Source organism: Cynara cardunculus, assembly GCF_001531365.2.
Source record: "Cynara cardunculus var. scolymus isolate 2C chromosome LG 13, CcrdV1, whole genome shotgun sequence".
NCBI lineage: Eukaryota > Viridiplantae > Streptophyta > Magnoliopsida > Asterales > Asteraceae > Cynara > Cynara cardunculus.
The window spans coordinates 12,922,509-12,941,311 of record NC_037540.1 but is presented as its reverse complement, the minus strand read 5'-3'; the positions used below and the strand labels follow the sequence as shown (position 1 = coordinate 12,941,311).

Sequence of the window (18,803 nt, the reverse complement as noted above, 5' to 3'; positions counted from 1 at the left end):
AGACGTTTGGTTGGCAAATAGTTTTTGAAATGAACGAAATCAAAGTAGGAGTGTATCCAATATAATGTGACATGTCTCTAATACTATTTGTAACCACTCAAACCTCTGAACTCCCTGATTGACTTAAAATAATCGTAAGAAGTTATCAGTGACCCATAACATAAGATTTATAAGGGGGTTTTAATTTACAAGATGTGGGGGCGTGGCGTAATAGCTCAATTGTTTGGATGTGACTCTCTTCTTTTGCTCGCATGGTCATGTCTTTTTGTCCAGCAAAAAACATTGTATTTACATTTTTGATACTTTTTGTCAAAAACGTTAAAACTGTGCATGGTGACAAATATCATATATAATCCATATATTTGTTCATGATTCAATACATACCAATTTACATATACTTAACATATACATCAAAATTTCACACCATGAACAAGTGTGAATTCAATACATTACAGTTCATGGGGTTATTGTTCTAATTTTACTGTAGCAACTTAAGATCAAAACAGTAAACTAACTCAATAACTTTTAAATTAATCTAGAACTATGATGTAAAGTTATTAATAGTCAACAACTTAAAAGAAACTCATGTTTCTGATTCACATGCCATGTGAGACATGATATCACATGGTTGGTTTTAGTAAGGACGTAGAAGAACCAGACCAAATTGTTGAAACTTAAAAGTGTCAAAGTTATTTCACTAGAATATATGGTACATTTATATCTATAATCAACTATTTATATCTAAATACGTGAAGTTAAGTCTAGCCTAAATTAGATTTGAAAATAAGCATAGATCCAAATAGGTTAACCTTTCAAACTGTTGTTATATCAATGGGGGACAAAAGACAACCTTATGTAAAAATAGGAATCCTTTATGGTACAAAATAGATATATTACCACTTGTTTCCTTGTTAAGAAAACATTTCAAGTTTATTTTATCTATACCATATTATAAAGCATTTGACAAAAACTCTTAAAACTCATTTTTATGCGTAAAGTACTGTTTATTAATGCATATTACTTAAAACTCAAGATTGCAAGTAGATTGTGAGTAAGTACAACTTATTAAAGCTTCATATCTAAATTCGTGTAACTAACCGCATATAAACATAATCAAATACAGGATAAACATCTCATTTTAAATATAAAAAGTTTAAAATATAATTAAGATAATTATTGAATTCTAACAGAATTATTATCTTTATAAAATTTTATTGTTAAACCAACAATAAATTTCTTCACTAAATAGTAAAGACGTTATCTTTCTCAAAACCATATAAATCGTATTATATCAATAAAGACAAAACAAAAAAACGAAACATTAAAATGAAGATATATCTCGCTGCATTATACAAATACCCTTCTAGTGTTTTCATAAAACAAACGTTGTACTTTTCCATAATGATTGTATACAACTAACTACTACATTACACATAAAAAAATAAAAAATAAAACAAACAAATACCATCGCCTCGAAATATATAACGTTTTTCAAAAAATAACACAACGAAACAAACAGCTTCATGATATCCATACGATTCTTACAGTTGAGTTTGAATCCGATATCTATGCAACGAGTCTTTAAGCGAGAGCCGGTCATGGTACACATTCCAAGCATAGTCTTCAAACGAAAACGAACTAAACTTGCTTTCTTCACTCGTTTCACCATAATGATCTTGATTTTGGTTAACGTTGCACTCAGTGTCAGTGTCGCCATGGCCTCTGGTCAAAACCCTTGAAAGAACAGAGACAGTGCTCTCTACCGGCAATGTGACCAAGAGAGACATCGTCACGGATGTTGATTCTTCCATGCTTAATATCGGTTTTCCTTTCACTTTACTCAATTTTCCATTGCTCCATACCTATCAAATAATTACCATCATCTCATTAATTACATATTTTATATGAGAAATCTTGAACGCATGCCTATAATGTGCTAAATATATACATACTTGCTGATGTCATTCTTACATCAACATTAACTAATTCTTTTTTTGATATTTTTAATATATGATTTAACCTAATTTTGATGTATATATATATATGTGCTTCTGGTAACACCTTGTATAAGAAAGACTCATTATATATCTATATCTATATCTATATATATATATGCACACACACATTAATTTTTTTTATTAATTGAAATCAACAATGTATTTTTAAATTCTCTTGTTTGCCTGAAAACAAGCTTTATGTATGCAGAAACTACCTTCTGTGTAAAGTTTAAGGGGTTATATGACAGTTGTTGAATGGTTTGGTACAGAATGATTAAGATTCTTTTATGATATAGTAAAAAATGAAATATAATTGTTTGGTCATTGTTTACAATGAAATTAGGGCTCTAAATGGTTAAAGAAGACTTAGGGTACAAAATCATTCAGAGGGTTTTAGAACCATTAAGAGACAGATTTTTTTTTGCCAAACAAGATTCATCTCTTAATGATTCAGAATTGCCTCTTAATGAAACTATTAAGAAGTAAACAAACAACTCCTAAGTGTAAACTTTGGACATTTGAAGAAAATAAAGTTTTTGAAATGACTAAAAGATGAAACCACTTTAATCAATTGGCAATTTCTATAAATTACCCTATACAATATTGCAATTTCACACATTCTAGCAAAATATTTAACTTCTTACATAATGTCTTATATACTAATCAAATGTGGAAAATAGAGTAAACTAAAAATTTGGTCCCTAGGCTTTATCAAAAAATCATTTTTCATCCTTATAGTTTTGAAATTACAAGATCACCCTCATAGTTTACAAAATGAGAGTTTTTTTCATTGATTTTTTATCTTTTACCTACATAAAATCATTTTTTTTATCAATGTGGTTTTTGATTGAATAAAGGACAAAAGAATCAGTAAAAGGACGAAAAGTCCATGAAATAATAGAATGATCGTTAAAGGAATGGACTAAATCCGAATACTTTTACAAACTAGTATAACTATTTTGTAATTTTAAAATTATAAGGACAAAAAGTGTTAACAAACCATAAAAACCAAATATGTAGTTTAGCCTATAAGATATTCCTAAAACCTACCGAAAAAGACAAAAGAAGTTGGCCATAAAAAAAACAAAAGATGAAGAAGAAATCAATTTGATGGCATACCTATCAACAATCTCCAACATTATCATACTTCTTTCTCGTGTCAAACTTGGCAAATATTTGTATTTACACAAAATCTATATTTTTAAATAACTTTTATAAATTTAACATCTTAAAATTAAGAAAATATAAAGTAAAAGACATAAAAATATTTATACTATATTATAAAACATTTAACAAAAACTCTTAAAAACTATTTTTTATGCATTAAGTATTGTTTACTAATGCATATTACTTCAAACTCAAGACTACAAGTAGATTGTGCGTATGTACAACTTATTAAAGCTCCATATTTGAATTCGTGTAACTAACTGCAGATAAATATAATCAAATACAGAATAAACATCACATTTTAAATATACAAAATCTAAATATAATTAAGATAATCATTGAGTTCTAATAATATACTTAATTATTATTTTTATAAAACGTTATATTATTAAACCAAAAATAAATTATTTTATTATTAAACTTAAATTATATTATAATAAAAATAAACTAAATAAAAAATAAGAACTTTTATATAGTTGATTTGATACTAAAAGGGATATATATTTTTTTTAAATTTTTATGATGTCTTCAAATTTATATTTTATTTAAAAATAAAATCATTATTGTTTTCTTAAAAACACATAAAATCGTATTATAATAGTAACATAAATAAATAATAAAATAAAACATTAAAAATCAAGATGTATATTATTGCATTAAACGAGTACCTTCTAGTTAAAATTAAAAAAAAATATAATATAAAGAAGAAAGAGATCATGATGTTTGACCTGAGCGATGTCTCCAAGTGTAACCAAGATAGAGTCCATTTGGGTTGAGATTGATACAGAACCCGAATCCGCCAATAAAGAACATTTTTGGCTCCGAATCTGATAATGCAACCCGACCACATAAGGGTATAATTTACCCGACCCGGCCATCGTATCACCGGGGGAGCTTGAGCTGTCGGATATCCACATCAACGAACAAACACTAGACGGGTCATATCGGGCCGGATTCTGTAACCCCATGGCGCACGATAGCGCCTCCACTACGGCTAAACCAATTTTCTCCATTTCCTGAGTGAACTCGCGTAGAGAATTCAGAGACAACTCCGATGAATCGGTTGAGCAAAAAGAGTCAAGAAACAAAGATTCTCCGGCACCGGTGTCGTCTTCATCGTCGGCGTCGAAACCGAGAGGCCAGCTTCTGGGGAAGTGTTGATGTTTCTGGTGGCGGGGGAGGTTGAAAAGGGAGAGTGAGTCGGACTCGGCTGAGCGAGCGAGTTCGGAGGGTATGGAGTGGTTGGTGAGTTGGAAGAATCCAGATTCGGAAACGGAAGTGAGCGTAGAGGATAGGGAGGAATTGAGGTCGGGAAAGGAGATGACCAGAGGCGAAGTAGTGGTGGCGGCGAGTAAAGAACGGCGGCGGAGTAAGATAGGGGTGTCGGAGAGAGTAGGTGGGAGTCGGTGGAGAAGGCGGGAGAGAAGGTCCGTGACAGCTGAGTCGGAGGTGGAGGTGGAGGTGGAGGTGGAGGTGATGGAAGGTGTTGGTGGTGGAGCTGATGTGGCAGGGAAGTGTTGTTGATGATTCTGAGCCGATGAAGCCATGGATATATATTTAGAAAGGTTGATCGCCGGCGATTGATATAGAAAGACGGTGGCCGGAGATATTTCCAGATTTTGATCGCCTTAGGATTCTGGTTTCTTTAAATACCAGTATTTATATGAAAACTCCTAGAGATAATAAAAAGACGACTCATGACGCAACAAGTTCCAACCTTTTCATTTCAAAATGAATTTAATAAATCTTTAAAATTGAGAAATAAGGATAAAAAAAAACACATTTTAAATGATTTTTTTAATAGGGCAAAAGGATATTCGCACAATAGAGCAAAATATATTTTGATTTTAAAGTTTCGTTATATTCCGTCTCTGTAGATATTTTAATATGATTTTTATGTGGTTTTGAGAAATGGATAATATTTTTATTTTTGAATAAAATATAAATTTAAAAATATCATAAAATCTCAAAAAAATATCAAATTAACTATTTAAAAGTTTTTGTTTTTTGTGTAATTTCTTTAATTCATTTTTTGTATTATAATTTAATTTAGATTTGATAACGAAATAATTTATTTTTATTTAATAATATAACTTTTTATAAGGATAATCGTTGAATATTCTATTAGAACTCAATGATTATCTTAATTATATTTTAGATTTTTTATATTTAAAATGAAATGTTTATATTGTATTTGATTATGTTTATCTGCAGTTAGTTATATGAATTCAAACATAAAACTTTAATAAGTTATACTTACGCACAATTTACTTGTAATCTCAAATTTTAAATAACATGCATTAATAAACAGTACTTCATGCATAAAAATAGTTTTTAAGAGTTTTTGTCAAATACTTTATAATATAGTATAGTTAAATGATTAAATGTTTTATTTTAAACGCATAGGTTCATAAATTTTTCCATCTTAAACGATTAGGTAATTGAATTTTATTAATAAATAAATATTTATAAAAAATATTTTATACAATTTTTAAGTTTAAAAAAGTTGCTTTTAAATCTTACATCATTCAATTCAAACTTCTCACACCCAACGACATTGCTTCTATTTACTAGCCCTTGGGTAGTGTTTGGTACGCAGACAGGATTGGACAGGACGGGATGGGACATAATGGAACAGGACGGGACGGAACAGGACTAATTGTCTGTCCTATGTTTGGTACGACTAGAACAAGATAGAATAAAACTGTTAAAATGACTATATTATCTCTAAATGTTATTCAATGTTATTTTTATATCATATAATGTTTGTAAAATGACAACAAATCAACCAAAATATATTTTAATTACATAGTTTTTGTAATCAAGTTTAATACATTAAATATAAATCCAAAAAAATGACAAAAGGAGGTTGACAAGCCAACCCGGTAATCGCACTTAAATATTACCTATTTTGACATGTTATTCAACCTACATTTTTTTAACATTCCAAGACCACATGTAAATAACATTTGTCATACCACAAATTCACTTGTAACATTTGTCACGACATTATCAAAAGTTTAACATTCCAAGACCACATGTCAAATGTACCAAAATAAGAGATTTTGAAATCCAACAAAAAACACCCAAATGATAATTTTTGAAATCCAACAAAAAACACCCAATTGATCATTTTTGAAATCCAACAAAAAAAACCCAATTGATCATTTTTGAAATCCAACAAAAAAACACCCAAATGAACCACTGGCTGTAAGCACATGGTAAAGGTTTGAACCAGTGATCATTTTTGAAATCCAACAAAAAACACCCAAATGAAACAAGGGTGTGAAACACAAAAACCCAGATGGGATTTCACAAATAAACCTGAAATGAGAAAGAACCCAGGGGGGATTTGTGGTAAAAACAAAGGTGCAAGATTAAAAATAAGAGATTTTGAGCAAAAATTTCTTGAACATGGAAGGAAGGAAGAAACGATGACGAAGGGGGCTGCAAAAAAGGTAATTAGGTTTTCTATTGAAAGAAATAACAAGGGTAATATAGTCAATTTATATTTAGTCTCATGTTGTTCCACTTTTTTTGGTGGAACAAAAACCATCAAGTTTTGTCCCATGAAATTTAAAAATAGTCTCATGTTGTCCTATGTATTTTTTATCCATGGCATGCCAAACATGGGACTATTTTTTTTTGTCCCGTCATGTCCCATGTAGTTTGCATACCAAACGCACCCTTGATGTCCCATAGTCGTTTAATAACCGGATAATAATTCCAAACTCTCTGTGATTGGATATATTTAATTTATTTCTCTAAATAAACTAGAAGGGTACTCGTATAATGCAGCGAAATACATCTTGATTTTAGTGTTTCATTTTTTTGTTTTAGTTGATGTTATAATACGGTTCTTATGTAGTCTTGAGAAAGTGGTAATGTTTTTATTTTTTAATAAAATATAAATATAAAAATCATAAAAATTAAAAAAAATATTATATTAGTACCAGACTAACTATTTAAAATTTCTCTTTTTTTATGGATTTCATTAATTTATTTTTTTAATTTGTTTTAATAATATAATTTTTTATATACATAATAATTAAGTATTTCATTAGAATTCAATAATCATCCTAATTATATTTTAGTTTTTTTATACTTAAAATATAATGTTTATCAATTATTTGATTATGTTTATCTGAAATTTATTATATGAATTCAAACATTAAATTTTAATAAGTTGTACTTACTTGAATTTTAAGTAATATGCATCAATAAACAGTACTTCATAGTTCATACATAAATGATTTTTAAGAATTTTTAATTAAATGTTTTATAATATAGTATAAATTATAAGTGGGGGGAGACATAACACTAATTTACAAGAAAACATGGATATAAATTGGGGACCCTTAAATTCTGAAAGCAAAAATACAAATAAAAATAGTACAACAACTTTGTGCAGGAGGATGGCAGGCTGGTAGCGTGTTGTAAGGAATCTTGTACCCCTGGTGGAATCAAGGGTCACGCCCTTGCTCTTTTTCAACTTTCAATGAAACCTCCAAATCAATATAAAATTATATCTCAATATAAACGTGTTAGAATTGAATTTCAGTGTTAAATTGTATTCGTCTTGAAAGTTACTATTGTCTATAATTAAAATAGACATCGTGTTTGACTTTGTATGTACATTGACTTTGACTTTGAAGGGTTCATTTTTGACCCTATATAAAGCTTTCGTTCTTTGTAATTCTTGTAAGAGATTCATTGTAAAATTCATACATATTCATTTGAGAGATTTATGAGCATTGACCAGATTGACTTTCTCTCTTAAATCTCCTTCTATTGTTCTTGAGTGTTAAATCATAGATTGTCATGGATTAATTGAAGATATTTGAAGATTGATCAAAGTGGACTATCAAAACTTACATTTACAAGCATAAATAAACATGTCCCCAACATTTACGGTATTTTTACATAAGTAATATGTTATTTATCATGAATGTTGTAATATTAATTATAAATAATGTAAAACGTTCATGTTCATTATTCATAATTAAGGAGAACAAATGGGACACGGTCTAGTAGCCGAAAGCATCACTAGCTTACGCTTTGACCCGAGTAGCATGGGGCACGTGGAATCTCGTGTGAATCAGCAAGGACCACCTTGCAAGGCTAAACTCCTGGGTGACCGATAGCGAAGTAGTACCGTATCTATGACCCTTGGATGCCGAAAGCGTCCTTGGGGTAATCTCGTAGTTCTTACGGGGTGGAGATGATGGGGTCGGTCCATGGATTTTCAATTTGAATTTAAAGACTAGGAATGATGTGCATAGAAATACAGTATTTTGCAAGGAAAACAAGATAAAAAACTGGAGTCAATTTTTTGATGAAAGTAAACATTTTGACAGGAAAAAAATGAACTTGAATTCGGGACCACTATTTGAAATCTTAGTGAAACACTGGATTTGTTATCTCCGATTCATAATGGAAATCAAGTTTGTAATTGAACTTTTCTCTCTCTTTCTCTCTCTCTTTATATACACACACACATAATGATGATAAAATGAATGAGTTAGGTCGAATTTGATAACAACTGGGTTAGTTTTATAAAATAGGTCAAATTAGCCACAGATCATGTTGACCCGTTGGGTCAAAAACTTGTTTTCTTGAAATAAATGGTTGAAGAGAAATTTTTTTTGTTAATTTTGTACTTTGTGTGTTAGCTTGAAGAGAAATTTTTTTTGTTTATTTTGTACTTTGTGTGTTAGCTTAATGAATAAGAAGTGTTTTTTTGTCAAATTATAAAGGTCGTTATATGAACGATTGGAAAGATATTTGATGCTAAAACGCAATATATATCTAGGGCAGGAATAAAATGCAAACCAAGTCATTGGTATAAACCGTGAAAACCTCATTCAATCAATCATATTTTTTTTTTCTTTTCTTAATTATGAGGGTTGATTAGTCATTTTTTTATTATTATGGAGGGCGTTAATTATGAATATTATCATCTTAATTCTATTAATTTTAGTAAACAAATTTCATCAAAATGAAAAATACATTAAGCAATATAACTTTTACATAGAAATAAAAATAAATGAAACAATTTATCAAAAAATGAATTATTTGAAATAATTTCATGAAATTTTTTTATTAAATTAAACAATAAAATCAACGATTTCGAGGATTTGTAATGATGATTTATTCTTGGCTTGTGTATCAGTGTTGGAAAGTAATCCTTTGTTAAATAAAATATTTACCTCTAGGCACTAGCCTTTCCATTGCTAGATTTCGTTGATTTGTTAGGCATCAATTCGGTTGTTGATTCATTAGGTGGACCAATCAAATACATTTTTTAAGTAACAACATCGTCTTTTATTAGATAATAGCATCTTATTTGGTACGACATAATAACTACTAATAAATGATCCTTAAATTACTTATTATTTTACAAAATAAGAGATTTTTGAGTTTGATTCGTTTGAATGCTGTTAATTATACTAAAAAGGTATTTGCACAACGCAACGAGATACATCTCGATTTTAATGTTTCATTTTATTTTGTCTCCATCGATGTTATAATACGATTTTATGTGGTACCAAAAAAACGAATATTGTTTTTATTTTTTTTAATAAAATATAAATTTGAAGATATCATAAAATTTTGAAAAAATATATATCAATTTTTGTATCCAATTAAATATTTAAAAGTTCTTGTTTTTTTGTGTAATTTCTTTAATTTTATTTATGATTATAATTTAATTTAGATTTAATAATAAAGTCATTTATTTTTRGTTTAATAATATAATTTTTTTATAAAGATAATATTTAGTATTTTGAATTCAATGATTATCCTAAATATATTTTATATTTTTTATATTTAAAAATGAGATAATTATCCAGAATTTGATTATGTTTATCTGTAGTTAGTTACACAAATTCAAACATATAGCTTTAATAAGTTGTACATACGGATAATTTACTTTTAATCTTGAATTTTAAGTAATATACATCAATAAACAATACTTAATGTATAAAAAATAATTTTTAAAAGTTCTTGTCAAATACTTTATAATATAGTATAGATAACAAGCAAGACTCAAGAGAATGAGTCATATCTCTTATTTGATTAGAGAAAACTTTTTTAATAAACAATATCTACTCTTATGAAATGAATGTTTTATTTAACGAAATAATAGATTTTTGTTATAGGAAAAATAATAGATTTTTGATATATATATATATATATATGTGTGTGTGTGTGTGTGTGTGTATCTAGATCCCCATAGTAACTACATCCATGAGCTGCATTTCCAATCATTCGAAAACTACTAGACTGATTAAATAGCAGAATGTATAGGAGAGTAAGTTTTTTCGTGGTCTATCCAGAGCATTGTGAAAAACCGTGCACAAAAGAAGAGCCTTATACATTAAGACTTAATTATTCTCATTACGTATTTTGACAAAGATTCATTTATGTCCTACAAACTTTACACTTGGTGTGTTAGCATTAACGAAAATATTTTTTTTTTACTCTTTTTTCACAGTATAAACAGTTATTAACAATGCACTACAAATTTATGATTTGTATTATTTTTATTTAGTTTCGACGGTAATATCAATTAGATAATTGGGAATTTGGTTTTGAATAACTAAAGGAAAAATACCCTTTAAACCTTGACAAATAAGAAAAGTATAATGATGTTTTGAAAAATTAGAATGGTACTCGTGTAATGCAGCGACATATTTTGATTTTAATATTTCGTTTTATTTTTTATCTCAGTCGATATTATAATATAGTCTTATGTGATTTTGAAAAAGCGATAATGTTTTTATTTTTGAATAAAATATACATTTGAAGATATCATAAAAAATTGACAAAAATATGTCGATATTAGTATCAAATCAACTATTTAAAATTTCTCATTTTTTGTGTAAATTTTTAATTCAATTTTTTTAATTATAATTTAATCTAAGTTCATTTATATTTGGTTTAATAATATAATTTTTTATAAAAATAATAATTAATTATTTTGTTATAACTCAATAATTATTCTAATTATATTTTAGATTTTTATATTTTAAAATGAGATGTTTATTCTCTATTGATTATGTTTATCCTCACTTAGTTACACGAATTCAAACAAGAAGCTTTAATAAGTTGTATTTATGCACAATTTACTTGTAATTTTAAATTTTAAGTAATATGCATCAATAAACAGTACTTCATGCATAAAAAATAGGTTTTAAAAGTTTTTGTCAAATGGTTTATAATATACTATAGATAAAAATAAATGCCACATAATATTCTTTAATTTTAAATACAACTCAATTTTAGGAAACGCCTTCATACTCTTACTCAAGGAAATACAAACATCATGACTACAAAATAAATTGTTGTTATTTAAATAAATAACTAAATATCTATACTATATTATAAAATATTTGACAAAAACTCTTAAATATCATTATTTATGCATGAAGTACTGCGTATTAATGCATATTACTTAAAATTTAAAATTACAACTAAATTGTACGTAAGTACAACTTATTAAAGCTCCATTTTAAATTCATATAACTAACTGCATATAAACATAATCAAATACATGATAAACATGTCATTTTAAATATACAAAATGTAAAATATAATTAGAATAATTCATTAAATTCTAACAGAATCATTATCTTTATAAAAAAAATATTGTTAAGCCAAAAAATAAATTACTTCACTATTTGACCTAAATTAAATTATAAAAAATTGAATTAAATAAATTGTAAAAAACCGAAAACTTTTAGATGGTTAATTTAATATTAATATCGATATACTTTTTCAAAAATTTATGATGTTTTCGAATTTATTTTTATTAAAAAGTAAAAACATTATAGTTTTCAAACCCATATGAACCATATTATACCAATATATACAAAAAAATAAAACGAAACATTAAAATGAAGATTTATTGCGCTACATTGTGCAAGTACCCTTCTAGTTTAAAGTAAATTCTATAATCATTGTTGTAATTATAATTTAAATAAAATTAAGATAGTTGTATTATATATATATATATATTTTAAAGATTTTAATGAATTGCAATTGTCTACTTTAATTTATATAAAAAATATTTCCACCTAAGCATAAATGGACTTCCAATTTCACAATCAAAGACTAGAAATATTCAAAGCTAGACAAAAGTAGTAGTTCATAAAAAGTTAAGGAAACTATGCAACAAATAGCAATATTTTAGCAACAAATATAGCCTATGAGTAGTAAACATGAATATTACTTAATTGATTAGTTGATTTGTAGTATCAGGAAACATATTTTTAGCAGCGGTAGACTGATTTAATTAACGGAGCAACATGCTGATAATATGTTATAGGAAAAACAAAATAGATAACTGTAAATAGAGAGGTTCAAATCCAAGAATTAAAAGTATCAGGAGATCACAGTGATTGCTTATAAATACAACTTATTGACTTATTCCGGTGTGACACCGGTAATAAACACTTTTGAGTGTTTGGATAAACAACTTATACCGGTGCCAAACCGGTAATAAGAAGTTTTTAAATAAATTAAACCCTTCTGACTTATAATAAGTTAATAAGTGTTTTTATAAAAAAACATAAGTTGTTTCAAATAAGCAATCCAAACATAAGGTAAAATAGGTTAGGTTGGTTGGCCACAATTTTTTTTCCTATTTTTTTTATTTTAGCAATAATTAATATCTTAAATATCAAAACGATTTTTGACCTATTTCATCTTAGTTATGCTTTTTTTTTTTAAATTTTATCCATTACAAGTAAAATCAACATATCTTTGGATAAATAGATCGAAATACACTTAAATCTAGATATAATTTTTACTAAAAATTATTATATTTCTAAAATAATAAATTTTATAATATTTTTAAAAGTTGAAAACATAATTCAAATTTCAAATGGATTAGATACCTGTAAAATGTGTAGTTATAACGAGAAAGATACGAATAGATCTTTATTATTGAATTAATTTTAATTGAATATCAACAATAATGAAGTATATCAAAATGTACCAGATTAATTCTCTTTTAAAATACAATTTATAAATAACATGGGATTAAAAAAAGTTTAGGTACTTTTCACCTTCTCACACGATTGTTTACGGTTCATTTCATAATAGATCTAAAAAATAGAACGTACAAACATAGTTACAAGAACATGTCACAAAATTGAGGCCCAAGTCAACTAGAATTTAACCCAATCCCCAAAAGAAGGTGGTCCCACCGTTTCGCCATTAACGAGAAAACTCGAAGAAACTATGAAGCAATAGGAACGACGTTGGAGCTCGTCAAGTTTCAAATCTTGCGCAATGTTTACCAAATTATTTCATAGAAATCCTCAACAATCTTCTCCACCTGAACCACCTGAGGTAAATTTCACCCTAGTTTTGAGATTCTATACATGCCTTGTTATCGAATTTAATTCAATCATCAATTGCGTAATTTCTTGTGACTTAGTCGATGATCAGCTCAACAATTTGTTCTCTCTTGTTATATGGAACATGATATTGTTATGATTTGTTTGGTTGCCGAGAAACAACAGGAATCTGAAACAAAAAGCAAGGGAAATTGATAACTGCAGCTGTTCAATGTGTATAAGAAGTTTACGGATAACATAGTGGCAGGAAATGTAAAATTGGATTTGCCGAGTTCAGCTGATAGTCCTTTTGCAATGGCGACGAGATTGAACATAATTAGTACAATTGCATCACCATATGCACATAAACAGAAAATGAAGAACACGAGGGTTTAGGAGGAAAATGGCATTAGGCAAAGCTACACAGCCAGCTGCCTGAAACCAGTTAGCAGCAGGAACATGTGTTAATAGACAATATACTGCTTTCATAGTATAGAGATTACAGCAGCCAAACGATGATTATAGAATACAGTGATGGTGGTGGTTATGAAAACGGAATAGCTATGGTAATTAGGGAATCACGATTGTGAAAAATGGGGAATCCAATCTCCATAGAAATTGCAAGAAGTTTTTAGTTTCTTAGAGGGCAAAATGCAACAAAATTTGGTTTAGTTTCTATTTAGTGTAATGGAGATATTTTTCTCAATTGATGTAATAAAGTTTCAAGAATTTCTATTTTGTATCCATTTTAATGAGTAACATGCTGATCTTCTAACATTTGATGACTTACACCCGCATAAGGAAATTTTACAACGAAGGGGATGATAAACTTGGCATCCACGTCATCAAGTGCTACAAGATCAACAGGTTATTGGTCAAAATCGGTACAAAATTATAAAATTTTGTTCCATTGATTGAATTTTTTATTTATTTGTTACACTAAATAAGACCCAAGGCAAACTTCGTTTCATTTTTGTACATTTTGCCCTATTGTAAATTATGCTGGGGATTATTGTGTAATCAAATATAATTACATAAACCATATTGGGGATTAATGTCTTTATATAGTTAGGTGGATTTGTACCTAATGCACAATTTTTTTCATAGTAATAATAAATTTCGGAAGCATTTCTTATGACATACCTTGGATACTATCATACCCTGTTCTGGTAATTATAAACACATATGGTATCTTCCATTGCTTAATGCTTTTTGGAGTTGAGTTATTGATTTGCATGGTAGCTATTGAGCATATATCATCAGCCTCCATGAATCGTTAATCCCATGTTCTCTTGTTTGACTTTTCCTTTGATGGTCGGGCAGTATCAGCATTAGATCAATACCACTAAAGAAGAAGAAAATAAATATTCCCACTACTTGTGACTGGTACCGTTGTTGCTGGCAGCATAACACTCTGTGAAGGTCATTTTGGATTTACCTAGGTTCAATATCTGTGTGTGTTAGTTTGTTAGATATGAAGTTGAACCCAATAGGTTACATGTGGCAGAACTTGGGCAACTATTTGTAATAACAAGGTTATAATCCATTGTATCTTTCTCTTTCTTCTTCGTCACATATTTTCTAGATCTTTTACATGTTTTCTTTTAAGTGTTTGCTAGACTATTTACTCTTATCATTAATAGACCTCTCATTACATTGGCCTGTTATGGCGTATGGTTTTGTGTTGTTTGTAGCAAAGTAACATATTTGTTAAATTGTTTCTGCTATATTAGCTCCTTAAAGCTATCAAAGTATCTTCTGCTTTGTGTAGCTTTTATATAAACTAATTCCTATAATTTTGAAAATATGTGCATGCTTCTTTTGCAGGATGTTCCACAATTGAAAGACTTTGAACCACGTGTTGTTGTTCATTATGGGATTCCATCTACTGCATCAATCCTGGCCTTTGACCCCCTTCAGCATCTACTGGCTATAGGCACACAGTGAGTAGAGTATTTATTATAATTCAAATAGTGAGTCAACACTAAGCTATTATTTGGAACCTACCTTAAGTGCAGCCGTAGATGGGTCAAACCATTTAATATCTGAAAAGAGAACATAAGAATTCCCTGGTAATGGTTTTCCTTCTTTTGGTCATGATAAATTTAGGTTTCTTTGATCCACACATTCTGCCTCCCTCTATCACAATAAATTGCATTTGAGGTTAAGGGGGTACAAGATGAGGCTAGTAAGTGCTAACTAAAAAGGTGTAATAGGCCCCACCTGCATTACATTCTTTGTTTCTGTTTCCCCCATATAATACATTATGACAGGGATCACAAACCGTTGGTACATGCATTTGTTCATGTCATGTGTGAAAGAGGAATGGGACTCACCTAATCCATATAATATATAAATCACAAAAAAGCAAAAAACAGGTTTGAGTTTATAAAGCATATGACACTTAACATGATGAGATTTGTTTTTACTTGAAAATTAGCACCTGTATTGGTGATTTTGGTGTCATCAATCATTTTAGTGTAGTTGTGATTTACATGAGATTGTGGAGTTTACAATATGTTAGGAGGTGCAGAGTGCACACTCCTATAAGCTACCTTGGACCTAAGATCACAATAAAAGGAAGAAGGGGGGGGGGGCGGGGTCAAAGGGGGCTGCGTCCCTAGCAGGGTCAAGGGGCAGAGCCCCTTGCGAAACGGTATGCACTAAGTAATCTTAACAAGACAAAGATCAGAAAGGCTTGTCCTTGATTCGGAATGCTAAGTCTTTGATCAGAAGACTAAAGTCCAGAAGGATAGTTGAACTCTTGAAGACAAAGTCCACTTTTAGAAAGCAGTTCAGAAGGCAATCTGAATTCCTGAAGGCCAAATTCAGGAGCTGAAACACCTTCACTTCAAAAGGAAAGTGAAGGCGAGAGTTGGACTCAGAAGGCAAGCCTTCTGAACTTTAGGTGCAGTAACTGTTTCTGGAACTTATCCATTTGTAGTTATTTAAAGAACTTTTTCTTTATCTTCAAATAACTAGCTAATCACCCAAATTAACTGGTGAATTACTACCTATATAAGTGGTTTTCAATCTCATTATAACATACAAAAAACATAACAGATTCGGTGTGTTTTTGCTCTCGACTTTGCCTTAAACCTAGAGTGCGAATTTAAACTATCTTAAAGTAAATTCCATAAATACCTAAGGCTGGAAAAGGGTCGGAATATTACTTGCAGACAGTGATTCTTCATGATCCAGATTTTAGATCCAAATCTTTCATCAATACTCATACCCTATACCCATATTCTAACAACCTGTGGCCAGGAGTATAAGCTTTAAAATATCTGCTCCATGTTTACTTCATTTGGATTGTAATTCTTTTAGATTCTTGACTTCTTTTATCACATCTTCACTTTTTTGATCTAATAATTTCCGGGCATCATGTTCTTTTGCAAAAAAAAGAAATTAAGTAATGATGCTAGCGCATTATAATGATGCGAGATATCTTGTGACTAGTCAATTACATGCATATGTATTTCTAGTATTCAGGAATACTATGTTATTGTGCACAATCCTCCTTCCAGAAGAGCTGTAGATGCTCTTTGGAATGCTATGAAATTATAAATGGATTTTCTAGGGAGGGATATGGGGGCAGGGGGAGCACGATGTGTCTGATGACCTCAGATATGGCTTCATTATTTATGTTATGTGTTTACTGTTATTATTATTTACTTGTTTTTTCTTTCTCATTATTCTGGTACTGCAGGGATGGCAGGATAAAGGTGATTGGCGGTGATAACATTGAATGCCTTCTAATATCTCCTAAGCCAGTGCCCTTGAAAAACCTAGAGGTTCTTGAACTTGACACTCTTGGCTTTTATACATCCATATTATATTTCATTTGTGCTGATATTGGGGATTATATTCTTTATTTTTCATTACTTTATTTTGTCAGGTGTACTCATTAATCACATAGACTTAGATATTGTTGGTACTATCCAGAGCATTAAAGATGCCTATTGTTCGGTGCAATTTAATGTTCACTCTTTTGTCTAAATCCATAATAAGCTTCCTTTCTCATGTTGTTTACATGTAATATATCCTTTTGTAGATTGAAATTACGTCACCTCTTGCTTAACAAACATTCTTCTGTTTTCTTCCAGTTCTTACAAAACCAAGGTTTTCTGGTCAGCGTCTCAAATGAAAATGTAGTACAGGTATGACATTTTGTATCTGCAATTTCATCTCTTGTACCCTGCAACAAGCCAGAGAGGCACTTCACCTACTATCTGGCTTGGTGAATTGCTGCATTTACTAGTGTCCTAGACCCTCGTTAAAGTGCTTGTGAATTGCTGTAAATTGCTGCATTTACTGGTGTCCTAGACCCTCGCTAAAGTGCTTCTAACTTTACAGGTTTGGGATCTAGAACGGAGGTGTTTGGCTTCTAATTTACGGTGGGAGTCCAATATAAGTGCATTCTCTGTAGTTTGTGGCACTAATTACATGTAAGTTTCCCCAAAATTGACTTCTTACATTCCAATCTACTGCATGGGATCATACCAAGGTTATAGCTTGATGCATGGTTTAAAGATCAATTACTAGTTGACTATTGCAAGCAGGTATGTTGGAGACGAGTATGGGTATTTGTCCGTGTTGAAGTATGACATTGAAGAAGGGAATATCCAACACATGCCCTACCAGATTCCTCCTGATCTCATAGCTGGTAATGCCGACTGCTACTAGTTGATAGTTGGTAATCTTGATATATTTACTACTACTTTGTTTGGGAACTTCTGCATCGTCTGTTTTTACATCATAGACATCCTCTGTCAGAAGTCACTTCTCTGTTGCATCAAGTCTTATTAATTTTCTTAGGCGGAGTTTTCTGTAATATATCCAGAATTTATGTCATTTTTTTCTCGTGTACAGCAGACTGCTATCATTTTAGACTATTAGCATATTTGTTACCTAGAGAATCATGTGTTGAACAACAAATATTTAACATTATCTTTCATATTCTATTACGGCTAAGTATTCCAGACGAACCTAGCTAATATATTGATACGTCTCAGGCCGACCCACACTGGGGTCGGATATATCAGCGTCGCAAAAGAGAAGCAGGAAACAAGTAGAGGGGGTTGTTTGCAATTTCCTTATTCTTAATTAATTGATTAGGAAAGTTATTAATTAGTTTATTAGGATAAATATGTTTTCCTATTTTTTAGGATTAGGGTATATCTTTTAGGATTAGGGTACGACTTTATTTAAGGGACCGGCCACCCCATTGTTGGCATTCATGCTAGTATTTTGATTATTGTCGTAGACATTGGAGATTACTGGGTCTCGAATTCCA

At 29.8% G+C, this 18,803-nt stretch overlaps 2 protein-coding genes across 2 annotated transcripts in view; one reads left to right on the top strand and one right to left on the bottom strand.

Annotated features, from left to right (window-relative positions):
- Positions 1 to 1,327: 1,327 nt before the first annotated feature.
- Positions 1,328 to 4,767, bottom strand: LOC112525638 (gibberellin 2-beta-dioxygenase 4). The gene is made up of 2 exons (XM_025135841.1): positions 3,893 to 4,767; positions 1,328 to 1,862 (listed from the first exon to the last, which is right to left on the bottom strand). The coding sequence occupies exons 1-2, from the start codon at positions 4,709 to 4,711 to the stop codon at positions 1,542 to 1,544; spliced, it is 1,140 nt and encodes a 379-aa protein (XP_024991609.1). The 5' UTR covers positions 4,712 to 4,767; the 3' UTR covers positions 1,328 to 1,541.
- An 8,581-nt stretch (positions 4,768 to 13,348) lies between these two features.
- The window catches only part of LOC112524114, a 22,129-nt gene continuing 16,674 nt past the window's right edge, over positions 13,349 to 18,803 (top strand). Inside the window, exons 1-6 of the mRNA XM_025133769.1 lie at positions 13,349 to 13,520; positions 15,335 to 15,450; positions 17,217 to 17,301; positions 17,614 to 17,667; positions 17,864 to 17,955; positions 18,070 to 18,173. Coding sequence (XP_024989537.1) covers positions 13,461 to 13,520; positions 15,335 to 15,450; positions 17,217 to 17,301; positions 17,614 to 17,667; positions 17,864 to 17,955; positions 18,070 to 18,173 — 511 coding nt within the window. The 5' untranslated portion in view covers positions 13,349 to 13,460. The remainder of the gene's footprint in view (positions 13,521 to 15,334; positions 15,451 to 17,216; positions 17,302 to 17,613; positions 17,668 to 17,863; positions 17,956 to 18,069; positions 18,174 to 18,803) is intronic.

Coding starts and splice junctions, on each gene's coding strand:
- LOC112525638 (XM_025135841.1), bottom strand. CDS start 4,711: ATGGCTTCATCGGCTCAGAATCATCAACAACACTTCCCTGCCACATCA. Junction 1,863..3,892: donor CACTTGGAGACATCGCTCAG/GTCAAACATCAT, acceptor ATTATTTGATAG/GTATGGAGCAATGGAAAATT.